Here is a 15,000-nt window from a genome sequence, read left to right as displayed (position 1 = left end):
TCAGCCTGACTTCCCCGACAAGAAGTTCGAGAAGGTGACGGGGGATCCGTTCTTCGTCGATGAGAGCGTTCTGGTAAAACACTTATTAATATGTGATTAATATTTCCATTATAACAGTGTCTGAAGTTAAAAGTGAGAGTAATAATGTGAAGGATGCTGCTCGTAGTGATGAACCTGCAGATATCGATCAGCTGAGCTTTATAGTGAGTATAGTTTTTCTTTTCTGTAACTTTACTGCTCTTGTTCGCTCTCAGAGCCTCGATTTCAGTGATAAAGCAGTAAAAATTCACCGTACTCTACCCGCTCAGCAGCAAACAGCAGACTGATGAACAATATGTGTCCATGCACAGATTAGTGGGACTACTGTTTTGTTCGATTTGGTATTTAATTGAACTCCTGTCCTTGTGCTAGTATACAAGCAGCGAGCAGCAGAGATTTGCCTCCTCTCAGCTGGTTGCTATAAACGTATATTATTTATACGGTCTATGATATCGACCCCATCACGCTCACAACTGTTTATTTGCAGTAAATTCAGAATAACCCTGTGTTGTGAAATTACCCGTGTATGCGTGGACTTGGCCTTAGTTTGTTGATTGTCTGTGTTTGCTCCTGTGTGTTCGGCCAGGTTTACCCTATCCAGGGTTTCCCCGATCAGGAGATCTGTGACGTTTCTACAAAAACCATTAATGACCACCTCAATCGCTTCAGTTCCACCAGCCGCCGCATCCTGCAACAGGTACCAACGAACACATACAAACGTGTTCACTCCTGCATTCAAAAAAAAAAAAAAAACCCACATATTTAAATATCTGGGTGATAAAGATGTAGTTTTATTCCCTGCTCACTGAGTGCCAGTGCTCCTCTGCTGAAGACAGTGAAGTCTTTTTGTGGGTTCTGCCTGGACATGTCGGTGTATTTCTGAGCACGGCTGCAGGACAAAGGCCCAGAGGCTTTACCTGCAAAAGAGATGTCACCAAGAGAGATGCAAAAGACCACAGAGAGACTCAAAAGACTACAAAGTACTGCAACATGACCAGCAAAAGATTCAAAAGACCACCAACATATACAAAGACCACAAAGAGAAAAGTCTATATAGAAATAAAAAAAAACAGACAGGGATGCAAAAATACTACAAAGTGCTGCAAAATTACTACCAAGCAACACAGAAGGCCACAGAGATGACAAAATACCACTAAGAGACTAAAAAAGACCACAAAGAAATGCAAAAGGCTATAAAATTAAGCAAAATGACCACCAAGAGATGCAAAAAGACTTCTAAGAGATGTAAAAAAGACTACAAAGGCCTGCAAGATGACTACAGAGAGAGATGCATAAAGTCCACAGACAGATGCAGAAAAAAAACCCAGGGAAATGTGAAAGACAATAAAATGCTGCAAAATGACCACCAAGAGATGCAAAAAGACCATTGACAGATGCAGATAAAGAGACCACAGAGAGATGAATAAAGTCTTCCAAGAGATGCAAAAAGACCAACAAGAGATGCAAAAAAATGCCTACAAAAAGAGATGCAACAAGGTCATAAAGAAATACAAAAAAAGCCCACAGACAGATGCAAAAATCCACAGACAGATGCAGAAATACTACAGAGTGCTGCAAAATGACTACCAAGAGAAACAGAAGACCACAAAGATGCAAAAATAGCCCAGAGAAACCTAAAAAGACTACAAAGTGATGCAAAACCTGATATGGTCTATTTGAACAGAACGGGAGTACATTTAGACTCGATCTGTTCTTTATCTGATAATGCTGAACGCTGTTTTTGCATTTCTGATCTAAATAAAACATGTTTTTTTCTTCTTTTTCTCGGCAGCGTCAGACCATCGAGCTGGTGCCTCTGACTCACGCTTATTACACTTACAGTGGAAAAGACTACAGCTTCTTCGTGTACGGAGTGGAGAACAAGGTCTTTGCGGCCAAATATCCCACTGCATGTACTATTCTATAAGTAACATGAGGAAGTATTTAATCCTCTCAGTACGTGTTCTGTGTAGTGCAGGTCGTATACTGTAGGAGGGAAAGGGCAGCAGGCGGAAAAAGGCGGAATAATTGCTTAAATGTACCTACCTGTATTCACCAAAAATCTATAGTAGCAGTATCCAGTTTACTTTTCGTGTGACGACATTAATCGTCCGTATTCACTGTTCAATATGCCTTCACATTTCAGCATGTGACAATATGGTGCTTTAAATGACCAAACGAAGCCTTAACGTTGTGCTAAAACTTTTACATTTTTTGTACAATATTCCTCAGGACAGGACACTATCTCATAAAGCTACAGATCTATGGAGGATCAAATCTGCCAAAATAAATAAATAATTGAAATACAAAAAAAAAGATGACAAATAAAAATCCCAATAATTTAATAAATATTATGACAAGAAAAGCTGTGCAATGGCTCGTAGTGGGATGTGGGACAAGTACAATGGAGTTGTGAATTATCGCTGCGATTAACCCTTTGAAACCAGGATGGTCAGTTGTCTTGTGCTGCTTTCAGGTGCCTTCAACAAGCATTTAAACCTTTAAAAACTACCTTAAAAATAGTGGGATTAATAGAAAATTATATTAAAAGCAGGAGGGGAAATATCCACAAAATTATATTTCAAATTATTATACTTATGTTATCATAGAGGAAAATACCAAAATTTATATTTTATTTTAATATATATATATATATTATATATATATATATATATATATATATATATATATATATATATAATATATATATATATATATATATATATATATATATATATGTATGTATATTAGATAATTGAAACTATTATTTCTATATTGCTGTCTTTATTTTTCATTTTCAATTTATTTATTGAGTCTTTATTATTATTATTAGTAGTAGTATTATTATTATTATTACTGTTATGATTATATATCTTTTTTTATGGCAAATTTTGTCCTCCATAGACACCAAACTCCAGCCTGACCTTCTGTCACAGTTTACTGCCAGTAAGACTTTAGATAAGACTTTCTGTCACTGTAATCAGTAATAAAACTGCACCAACTGATAGTTAGTGTTAGATTTTGTATTTGTGGTTCTTAATGGAGATATCATTCTTTGCATGTTTGAGTCAAATGTTTTTATTCTTTCAGCTCATATTTTTTATGCATAAAAATCCATCCAGATGCTGGTGTCAGCAAATATTCACTCATCTTTTATAAAAAAGACTCAGTTTTTCTCTTACAGCAGCAATTGTTTAAGGATTTAACGTTTTTGACTTTTATATGTAAAAGAAATATATGTTTTAAATTTTATAGGTCTGTTATTATTTTACACAAGGTCATAAAATCTGTCAAATGTATCCAGTAAACATGTCACAAATAAAACTTATAATAAAGTTTTATCATGTTATCAAGCTGCAGTGTCTGAGTCTCTGTGCAAAGAGCATTTGAGAAGCTTTCCTCTAAATTATTCTGAAAATAAATCTTTGTTTGAGAAGTTTTAGGATTTTTGGGGGTCAGTTCTGTATTATCAAACTGTCTCCACTGGAGGGAGCTCTGGTTTTCAAAATAAAAGCCTGCACGCTGTCGGAAAGTGTGTTTGCTGACTTCATGTGATGTGGGAAATAAAGCAATCTGCCTTTAACATCCTGAACAGTAGTTTTCTTTTTCTTGTTTTCCTTGCTTGCAGTTAAAGAGATTTTTAATATATAAATATGTATTCTCTTTTATAAAGCATAACACTGAAAATATTTATACTAAAAACACTTTTAGTCTATTCAATATTAGTGAGTTTTTTGTATTTATGAATCTTTGTTTCAGTTTTGTTCACATTATTGCAAACGTTTCTCTCTCTCTCTCTCTCTTTCTCTCTCTCTCTCTCTCTCTCTCTCTTTGTGTGTGTGTGTGTGTGTGTGTGTTGTGATGTTTTATTTCATTTTGTCTTAAACATTTCTTGAATAAGTATAAAATCAGGTTGCATTGTTTATTATTATTATTATTTAATGTTAAATTTGAATGACCATATTAATAGCATAATGTCAAACAGCTTTTCTATTTTCATTTTAATATGGTCATAAAACACATCACTTGATTTTCTTTTTTTTACTCAAATTTGTCTATTTTTATTTTTTATTTTATTTTATTTTAAATTCAGATTTATTTCTAAATTCAATCCGTAGCCCTAAGGCAAGCACCATACAAAAATTACTTAATTAATTATTTTAGAAAAATAGAAAATCACACAAAATTCACATTGAACAGTCCACAGCACATTACATGAACAGCTCACAGACAATACATTACAAGTGGACACATCACATTATCACACATTTTTGAGGAGTTAATTTTATCTAAAATATTATTTTAAATAAAGTCCTCTTTGGGCTTCCATATACCGAGTGTCACTTTGCAGTGTGTTCCGATATTTTGGAGGAAGTGGGATTTTCCGGGCGGTCCGTGAAGGCGGCAGAGGGACGGCGTGATGAAGGAGGATGAAGGCGCAGCTCCGCTCACAGGTCCTCAGTTTGTTTATGACTCCCGGAGGCTGCAGGTGACCCGCACGGTCCGGGATCTGCTGCACCATCACGGCCCGGATCCGCCCGCTGGAGGGGAATAAACTCAGAGGCCCAAACTTCTGCCCGGTGAGTTTTAAAGTTTTTTGGTAAAATGTTTGTGTGGCTGCTGCCGCTCAGGAGGAAACACCGAGGGAATGAATGAGAGTCTGGTTAAAAAAAAGCTCGTTAAGGTAATATTTTGAATATTTTATCAAAGTTTTGAGGAAAGTTTGGCGTCTGTGTGCGGGACTGGCTCTGTATGATTTGGGCTGATGAGCCTGGTGTCAAATGACCCACACCTGCTGGTTCCTCTGAACACGCGGGCTGTTTTCCACCTGTGTGAAGCTACGAGTGATCACATTCGTCAACAAATCAATTTTAGCATCGACGATGAATTTCTGTGAATCTTAAATTTAAATAAAATCTTCGCTTAACCACAAATAGTTAAAAACATGTTTAAAGAAAACTTATTCTGGTGCGATTATGTTTCCGCTGAGGAGTTTTGGTGGTCATTGAGACGTTTCCAGGAGTTCTTTTAGCAGATTTTGTGGTCCTTGAAGGTGCTTCAGGGGCCCTTGTAGATGTTTTAATGGTCCCAGTAGTCCTTGAATAGTATTTCGAGATTATTGTGGGGTTGAAGCAGTTTTTGCGGGTGTTTTTGTGGTCACTGAGGATGTTTTAAGGGTTCTTGTGGAGGTTTTTGGTGGTCATCAGACTTTTCCAGGAGTAGTAGTCACTGAAGACATTCCAGGACTCCATGTTGAGGTTTTGGTGGTTCCAGGAGTCCTTGTACAGTATTTGGGGACTGATATGGGATTAAAGCAGCTTTTGTGGGTGTTTTTGTGGTCATTGAGGATGTTTTAAGGGCTCTTGTGGAGGTTTTGTTGGTTACCAGAAGTTTCCAGGAGTTTTTGAAAGAGCTGAAGTGGTCATTGGGGGTATTGCACGGATCCTTGTAGATATTTTGGTGGTTCCAGGAGTTCTTGTACAATATTTTGGGATTATAATGTGGTTCTAGTACTTTCTGTAAACTCTTTGTGATCACTGAGGATGTTTCAAGGGTTCCTGGAGGCGTTGTGGTTGTCATCAGAAGTTTCCAGGAGTTTCTAATAGAGTTTAGGTGGTCATTGTGGACGTTCCAGGGGTCCTCGTAGCAGTTTTTGATGTTTTCAGGAGTCCTTGTACAGTATTTTGTAATAATTGCAGGATTTTTGTAGGTGTTTTTTGTGGTCATTGATAATGTATCAACAAAACTTTTGTGTGTATGTTCCCACTGAGAAGTTGTGGTGGTCATTGAGAAGGTCATTGTAACAGATTTTGTGGTCACTGAGGATGTTTCAGGGGTTCTTGAGGAAGTTTTGGTGAACATCGGGAGTTTTTGAAAGAGTTAAGATGGTCATTGAGTAAATTTCAAGGCTCCCGCTGTAGTTTTGGTGATTTGAGGAGCTCTTGTACGATATTTTGGGATAAACAATGGGGTTCAGGTAGTTTTGTTTTTATGTGATCATTTAGGATGCTTTCAATGGTTCTCTTCAATGGTTTTGGCGGTCATCAGAAGTTTCCAGGAGTTTTTGAAAGTTTAGGTGGTCCTTGAGGACGTTTTTGGGCTCGCTGTTGAAGTTTTGCTGGTTTCAGCAGTTCTTGAGAGTTTTTGTGGTCAGTGAAATGTTTTTGGGCGTTTGAAGGGATTCAGTGTGATACAGAAATACTATTTTGACTGAATTAAGAGAGACTGCAGTCATCATGAATCTCGCTGTGTGTATTTTTAAAACTACATGAAGCGTTTCTTACGTTCGGAGGCTGCTGGTACAAATATCATCAGAAAACTTCTGCTGCTTCACCATTTCGGGAGTTAGTGAAAAGAAACTGTAATCTAATGAGTTTAGCCAAAGAAAATAGTTCCCTCCTGTGAGGAGAGGGACGACTGAGCTCAGCCTCACCTCCAGATAAACCCTCAGCTGAGTGGACTGAAGACTGCGTCCACGTCTGTCTCTGTCTGTCTCTCTGCGTCTCTGTCTCTACTGTGACTAAACCTCCCCCGATTGTCCCGACCTTTTCCTGTTATGGAGTTCAATCCCCCCTCTGCTGTACAATCTGTGAGTGGGACTGCTGTTTCCTGCTGTGTGTGTGTGTGTGTGTGTGTGTGTGTGTGTTGTGTGTGTGTGTGTGTGTGTGTGTATATATGTGTGCGCGTGTATATGTGTTGTGTGCGCGCGCGCGCGTGTGTGTGTGTGTGTGTGTGTGTGTGTGTGTGTGTGTGTGTTGAGATTGTTGTTTTCCTGGCTGCATTGTGTCTCCTCAAACGGTAGTGCTGCTCCTGTGATGATAATAGAGCGACTCAGATACACAGCCACCTGTGTGTGTGTGTGTGTGTGTGTGTGTGTGTGTGTGTGTGTGTACCTAAGAAGGCTGTTTAAGTACTTTACGTAAGTATCTCAGTTTTATACTATTTTATGTTTCTACTTTACATTATTTCTGCTGTTTACTTATATTGTTTTCTTAAAGAAGCATGAGTCGGCGGTTTATCAAATATTCTCACTGTGTTTTCCCACGTGTGATATATATAAAATAACTATATTGCCAAAATTGAGTATAATTTGTGAAGTTGTTTTAATAAGTGATTGGTGGTTCATTTCTCTCTCCTGCAGCTCTCTGCCTCTCTCACACACACACACACACACAAACACACACACACACACACACACACAGAACAGGGCTTTTGCAGAGCTCCACACTGACTTTATTGAGTCACATTTTGTGACCATGAAGCACTACTACGATTTGCAAATACTGTTAATATCTGACCTGAGAGCTGAGAGCTGTTATTTTGTTTCCGGCTTACAGAGAATAAACCATCAGGTTTAACGGCGCTGCGGTTACGGTCTAACGAGTGTTAGTGTGAGCAGGTGAGGTGTGTGTTTGTATCTGCAGAGCTCCGATCGTGACTATTTCGTCACATTTTGCGACTTGGAAATAACAGTAATCAATGAACTGCAGATCTGTTAGTGTGTTTTCCGCTCACAGTGAACAAATCCTCGCCGTTAAAGGCGCCGCTGTGTCTGTGTCACTGTCTGCTAAGTCGGGGTCGACAGATTATCGGGGCAGATATTTGGCATTTTGTCAATCGTCTGTTTCGTGGTTTTATTTCAGGATTTCCATCACTTGCACGTGCGTTGCGGTACGGCACCGCTGCGGTTTTGCTGCCTTATTCGTTAACTCCCACCTGTTGTGTTTTGAGTGCAGCGCTGCCGGGTCAGCTGGAGTGGCGAAGCCGAGGAGTTCCCGCAGTAATTATAGAATCACGCTCATTATATCAGCGCAGAAGAAGAAGTAATATCTCCATTCACCCCCATAACGCCCGATGTGGTGCTCCACACCATTTCCTTTCCGTGGTTGTCCTTATAAAAAGGATCATTTTGTGGTTTTCCGTAATTAGCTTCTCCTCGTCCGTGTTTTCGGGAGCGGCCTCTGAAAACCTCTGGCCTGCTGACTGCTGGTCTGGATCTGAAATATCAAACATGTTTGATATTTACGATTCGAGAGGCTCGCACGCAGTCTGTAACATAAGGATTATTTAGATAACCCCTCACACTTAACCATTATTTGGCCAGATAATCGGTCTCCGATTGTCGTAAGGGGCCATTCGGGCCCCCAGTTATCCTCCAGTGTGTACCGGCCTTCAGGATGAGCCGAATGAAGCGTTTTTGTTTGTTTTTGTGAGAAAAAGTAAAGAACTGAATCTCAGTGTCTGTTAAAGCTGCTGCATGTGTGCACCTACCGAGAGCCGATCTGAGGTCTTTGTCTCAGTCGGCGTCCTCCAGGGGAGACGGGCGTCTCACCAGCTGCTGAGTCACGAGTGTAAAGACGAGCGAAAACTCAGCACTGACACAAAGTTTGGTGGAAATCAGCACCGGACTGTGAATGAACCTGCAGGACTCACACAGTCTTCGTGAGAGCTGATGGGAGGAGGTTTTGGCCGTCAGACGCTCAGCGACGCAGATAGAGATCTCCCAGCATGCAGCAGGCTTTCTGCTCATGTTTTTAGAAGCCGGATCGAGCGGATCGAGCACATCGCTCCGCGACCAGAATCAACAAAGACTCCTGATAAAAAGTCTTATCTGATGGCTGCCGGCCAACGAGAAGTGAAGTTCAAAGCTGCAGCACTTCAGAACGGCATCACTTTCTCCTCTGATCGCTTTTTGTTTCGGTGTGACTGAAAGGGTTTTTTTGTTGTTTTTTCTTTTTTTGAGATAAAGTGGAATCGAGTTTTTGGCCTCATCATGTTTGAGAATCAGAAAAAAACATGGAAAGAAATTACAAGAAAACTACCGGGGGAAAATAACAACAAAATAACCAAAAATATAAATAATCAAATAAAATTGATAATGATCATCATTATAATAACAATTATACACAGAGTTATATAATAGTCTATAATTATCTTCAGATAATTCTCTTTAAACACATTTCTTTCTCTAATTTCTTGAAGTTTATAGGACATTTCTTGGCAAGTTGCTCATTACCTTTTTAGCCACTTTTTAAAATATTTTTTTTATTTAAAGACATCAAACCAATTTGCTCAACTTGTGGGCCATTTCTTCTTTCTTTAAGAATTTTTTTGCATGTTTGCGTTTATTTGATAGGAAAGGATGTGAGTGTGAAACTGGGAAGAGAGAGGGGACGACACGCAGCAAAGAGTCACGAGATGTCAAAACAATTTACTCCGATGCACGTGAAAGACGTGTGAGAAAACTGATTGTGCTCCAGGATTCAAAGAGTTAATAAAGAAGCACAGAGATGATCTGAGCTCTTTGACGGAGTCTGATTGACGGCCTTAATGAGCGTTTTCCGTCTCAGACTTGATATTTTTGGAAGCTCGAGCGTTTCTCACTTTGCCAGATCATCGTGTCACGCGCCACAGCTGCCTCGATCCTTATCAGGACGCTCCCCCGCGCCCGGGAAGTCCCGTTTCTTTCTCACGTCTGTGAGCTTCACGTCCAACACGGCTGAGACATGCAGCAGGTGGACAAAGAATAAACTCACACACACTTCAGGACTGAAAATAATGCTGCTGTCATGATTTATATCGAAATCAAAAGAGGTCGTTTCAGGACATCAGCTGTAGTGTGTGTGCGTGTGCGTGTGTGTGTGTGTGTGTGTGTGTGTGTGTGTGCACGCGCGTGTGTGGCTTTCTCTCTTCATTCTCACACAGAGGCTCCTTTTGTTCCTGTGATGTCTCAGTTTGAACTAAACGTGAAGCAGATTTTCGCCTCGCTCAGATAAGATCCTGAATAAAACATTTTCAGGAAAAAATTAAAGAAAATAAATTGCCTAGATTTATTTTTAAAAACAAAAAAAAGTTTTTAAATGAACAGAATCACCAAACATTTTTAAAAATCACAAAAAAAATTTAAGAAATTCAAGATTATTTTTGGGGGGATTGTTCCCTTTATTGGCAGGACAGGTGAGCTAGAGGTCACCCCAAAAAAATCACCAAAATATTTAAAGGGGGGAAAAAATCACCACAAATTTCAAAAGAAGCAAAAAAAAAAAAAAAAATCACCCAAAAATTTTAAAGAAAAAATAAAAAGCATTTTTTCTGAGAAGAAATTTTGTAAAGAAAATATGTTTAAAAAAAATATAAAGAAAAAAAGGCAAAAATTTAAAAAGAAAATTCACAATTAAAAAATAAAAAAGAGAACGTGCATTTTTTTGTTTGTGTTTTTTTAATTGGCCATAAAATAAATATAAGATACAGCCATCTAAAGTTGTTCATCTCCTACAAGTCCAAATATAAAAGCACCAGTCCCTCCTCAGTGCTTTAAGAGTTTTCTGACACGCCTCCCCGCGTTTGCTGTGATTAGCCTGAACCTGTTTCCTGTCAGAGGAAAGTCTCTCTGACCTCTCGGCAGAAGCCTGCAGTTTGTTTTGCAGCTCGGCGTGATTCAGCAGCAGAAGCTCTTTCTTTCTCTGTCTGATCGTGTCGTCCGCTCTCCGTAACGCGTCTCTGAAATGTGCTTCTCATTGGTCATGGACGGAGGGCAGATCTTTAGTCTTCGCACAGGTTGTGGATCCGTTTGAAGCGTTCGTCTGTGGGTTTGACCTCTCCGTCTGTGAGCGTCTTCAGGCTCCTCGAGTCTTTCACATCGCCGTTTGCTTTCTCGTTGAAGCAGTAAATCAGTTTCTGGCTTCAGGTCGGGTTTTTTTCTCTGCATTCAGAGCAGTTTTAGAATAAAAGAGGATGTTTGTGATTTATTTGCTCACAGGTGAAGATACTAACTTAAAAACACGTTTTTATGCCTCCGTGCAGGTGAGAGTCGTGGGGTGCAGGCGTTATATTTTTGGGTTGTCAATCTGTTCGTCCCCCTCTCATAGTCACGTTATCTCAAGAGAAGAGATTGCCTCAAATTTGGCACAAACATCCACTAGGACTCAAGGATGAACTGAATTTCTGGGTCAAAGGTCAAGGTCAATGTGAACTCACAGGAGAGGTCAAGAGGTCACGAAGCCACAGGCTTATACAAACAGCCCCCCCAACTCATATATAAGGATAATATAAGGAAAACTTATAAAAACTTATTACTTACATTATATAAATGATTATCTTATATAAAGAGATAAGAGGTGCGAAGATGAAAAGTTTATTTAAAATAAGTTTAAAATAAGTTTGCAGCCGGCCAACGAGAACAATGTGAAAAGTAATAAAGAGCTGAAATAAACTTCATAATAATCAATCAACTATTTTTTCCTGGTTCAAACTCCTCGATCAATATTTTGTTTTAGTGCCAAATTTTTTGTCAAATTACACAAAGTAAATGGAAAGAGTGTGTGCGTGTGAGCGTGCATGTGAGTGCGTGTGTGCATCTGCGTCTGCGTGTGCGTGCATGTGTGTGTGCGTGCACGTGTGTGTGCGTGAGCGTGCGTGCGTGTGTGTGTGCATGCATCTGCGTGTGTGTGTGCGTGTGTGTGTGTGTGTGCACTTTGGCCCAGGCAGACTCTTTCATTTGTAACTGCAGTTGTGTTAAAACAAAACACAAATCTCTGTGAAGCTTTTATTTGACCTTTGACCCTCTCTGTTCATAAACATCTCATCGTGTCCCTGCGTGTCCCCGCTGCGTGATAAAGACACTAACGCGGCCTGCTGCAGTGACTGAAGGCTTCTGGGCTCTCTGAGCACGGAGCGGGACAGACGCACAGTGAGACTTTACATCAGGTTTAATGGCGAGCTGATGGCGAGCGCGAGGAGCGCGGCCCGATACACAAAGTCACCTGTAAACTTTTAAAATCCTCAGCGGGTGAGTTGATGTTCGCGCCGGGAAACTGGACGAAAAACCATCAGAGTGATTAATGTCGATGGAAATTCCCTCACAGATTCTTTGGATAACTTAAAGACGCAATAAAAACTGTTTTATTGCCTCACGGGGGAGTTTGCTGCGGTGTGTGTGCGGTGTGTGTGTGCGGTGTGTGTGTGCGGTGTGTGTGTGCGGTGTGTGCGTGCGGTGTGTGTGCAGCCTTTTCATCAATTATCGAGTCATACAATAATTGACAAGTTGCTGCGGCGATGACAAATTTTCTGTACATGGGACCTCAGCTCCATCCACCGAGTCAACAGTACGCCCAACTTTATTTCTTTTCTTTTCTTTTCTTTACATTCGAAACTAAAAAGCTAAAGTTAATCTTGGTGTGATTTCTGTAGATACTCGCTCTGTATAACTGCCGGCTCCATATGTGGCTCCATATCTGTCATTTGGGAACAAGATTGATGATAAAACAATATGAAGCCTGGTGTTACACCCCAGTGCGCGCACACACACACACACACACACACACACACACACACACACACACACACACACACAGACACACAGACATAATGTCACCCTGTCGCTGCTAATGAATGAAAGCAATTAGGCTTTAGAAACCCAAACTTCCCACCACGTTTATTAAACAGCCCCGCGCCCATAAAATCATGTCAGCACAGTTTGAACATTTTTGAAGTTATAGTTTGAGAAACTTTGATTTTTTTTACATCTGATTATTTTATTCCCAAAGCTGGAATCAGTGTTTTCCCCTGAGGTGCACTGATTGGGTTATAATTGCTGTTCGAGGTGCAGCTCTTTAGGTGTTTCCCTTCTCATGTCATCGATATTTAAAAATCCAAAAATGTATGCGTCATAAGTTGGCTTGAATCATGGGTGACTTTGTGCTCTCTCTCTCTCTCTCTGTGTGTGTGTGTGTGTGTGTGTGTGTGTGTGTGTGTGTGTGTGTGTGATGCCATTTTATTGAGGTTCTTGTCCTGATGGTGACAGGTGAGGCAAAGGTGCATGCATCCTTTCTAATGACGTTCCTCCAGCCCTCCTCTGTGATGCAGAGGACAACAAAAAAAAGATTGGTGCCATAATGATTTTAATTTTGCTGAATCATTAAATCCCTTTTCATAATATGAAAAGTTAATACAGATGCTTTCCCCAAAAAATTGTTTTTAATGTGCTTTTTTTTTTTTAAACAAAGTAACCCTTTAAAACCAGAGCAAACTGTCTTGATTTTTATTATTGGAAGAAGACAATTAGCAACTTAGCAAGATATAGCCCAAATATTTGCAAGAAATTGGTGAAACGTTACAACCAAAATTATCTGAAAATCAGCAAAAAGATTTGCAAAACTTAGTGAAAAGTTACCTAAAAATAAAAGGATTAGGAAGATTAGTAAGATATTAGTAAAAAGTTACATGATAATAACCTAAAAATAAAAAGAATAAAACATTAAATAAAATTAGTACAAGAATAAATAAATAAATAAATAAATATAGCACAGCTAGTGAAAAGTAACATAAAGATTACCTGAAAATTTGTTTAAAAAACATTAGCAAGCAATTACTGAAAAGTTAATGAAAACTACCTGAAAATAAATTTTTAAAAAACATCAGCACAAAATAAGCTAAATAAATACCAGGAAATTGTTAAAGTTGTGAAAAACATATCTACAAATATACAAAAAACCCCAGAAAATTAAAATAAATAAATAAAATCAAACCAGAAAATGAGCTAGAAATAGTTAAATAGACATCTCTGCAACATAATTTTAAATATATAATCAAGACCTATAAATAGAGTTTTTTGCATATTGGAGGTCATTTTTTGGGAATATCGTACAATTTGATGTATTTTTTTTTACTGAATTCTTTGGAATATTTAGGTCATTTCTTTTTTTAAGATTTGTTTTGAAATGTTTGCGTTTATGTGATAGGACAGGACGTTAGTGTGAAAGGGGGAAGAGAACGGGGACGACATGCAGCAAAAGAGCCACGAAAAATCAAACCAGTTTTCTCAGACTTCAGAGGTTTAAAGGGTTGTGAAAGGCGTCCGAACGCAACGGAAGAAAAGTCATGCTGATCCAGGTGTTAAAGGGTTAACCTACAGTGTGTTAATCAGTCCTGGGAAAATGAACGTGCACAGATGCTCTTTTGCGCCGTCGCTCTGCTCGACATCCGCTCTCCTCCCTGCAGTTGTTGCTGTGCGCAGCAGCTCTGTGTCGCTCCGCCGGGGAAATTTAAAGTTAAGTGTTTTGCTCAGTGACGGCGCAGAAGTAGCTGATGAGGGAGGGGAAGCAGTTCCTCTGTCGCCCCCTCCCTTAATTTTCCCGGCTCAGAGTGCAGATTTACAGTCACAGAAGGATCCCACCAGCCGCCCGGCAGTGGTCTGAGTCGGCAGAGACGTCCCCGCCCTTCACCTTGTGGCCGCCGGATGAACGATAGCAGGCGACGTTTTTACAGTTTCTCAGAGTTTCATCATCCCGTTGTTGCCTTTTCAGGCCGATCCCGGGTTATCATCACAAAATAAAACACTCAAAGCTATGATTAAAACCTCATATGTCCTGAAACCGCAGCTGAAATATGCAGACACACCACGCTGACGAAGAGCCCAGAATAACATCCTCTGCATCCTCCGAGAAGGAGCTCGTAGGATTGAATAAAATCCTTCTTCTTCCTCCTCCGGCCCACAGTTATCCGGCTTTGGGACCCTCGTGTGTTTGGAGAGCTGCACACACACACTTAAACACACCTTTCTGTGGTCGAGAAATTCCCCGCCAGTGTGTTTACCACAAAGGACACAAAACACACAACACACACCCCGAAGAAAGAGACACAGAGAGCGAGAATGAGAGTGAAGCCGTTAGTTTCTGCAAAGCTTCAGTGTTATTTTACCACATCAACACACTTACTGTCAGTGCCCTCCCACAGGCCTGTGTGTGTGTGTGTGTGTGTGTGTGTGTGTGCGCGCGCGCGCGCGCGTGTGTGTGTGCGTGCGTGCGTGCGTGCGTGCGTGCGTGCGTCAAGTGGCCCTATTGTGGTCCGTGGTCGTTAGGATGCTATGTGTGTGTGTGTGTGCGCGCGCGCGCGCGCGTGTGTGTGTGTGTGTGTGCGCGCGTGAAGTGGCCCTATTGTGGTCCATGGTGGGTAGGATGGTGT

At 40.2% G+C, this 15,000-nt stretch overlaps 2 protein-coding genes across 2 annotated transcripts in view; both read left to right on the top strand.

Annotated features, from left to right (window-relative positions):
- Positions 1–2,642, top strand: part of ssuh2.1 (ssu-2 homolog, tandem duplicate 1) — a 16,736-nt gene extending 14,094 nt beyond the window's left edge. The window contains 3 exon segments of the mRNA XM_042496555.1: positions 1–73; positions 626–736; positions 1,832–2,642. The exon segment at positions 1–73 is cut by the window's left edge and continues 33 nt beyond it. Coding sequence (XP_042352489.1) covers positions 1–73; positions 626–736; positions 1,832–1,966 — 319 coding nt within the window. The 3' untranslated portion in view covers positions 1,967–2,642.
- A 1,809-nt stretch (positions 2,643–4,451) lies between these two features.
- si:dkey-49n23.1 (semaphorin-3D) overlaps positions 4,452–15,000 on the top strand; it is a 99,093-nt gene continuing 88,544 nt past the window's right edge. The window contains 1 exon segment of the mRNA XM_042510822.1: positions 4,452–4,619. The gene's annotated coding sequence lies outside the window, so the exon portion shown is untranslated.

This window comes from Plectropomus leopardus, chromosome 2 (genome assembly GCF_008729295.1).
Source record: "Plectropomus leopardus isolate mb chromosome 2, YSFRI_Pleo_2.0, whole genome shotgun sequence".
Lineage (NCBI taxonomy): Eukaryota > Metazoa > Chordata > Actinopteri > Perciformes > Serranidae > Plectropomus > Plectropomus leopardus.
This window is presented reverse-complemented; position numbering and strand designations above follow the sequence as displayed.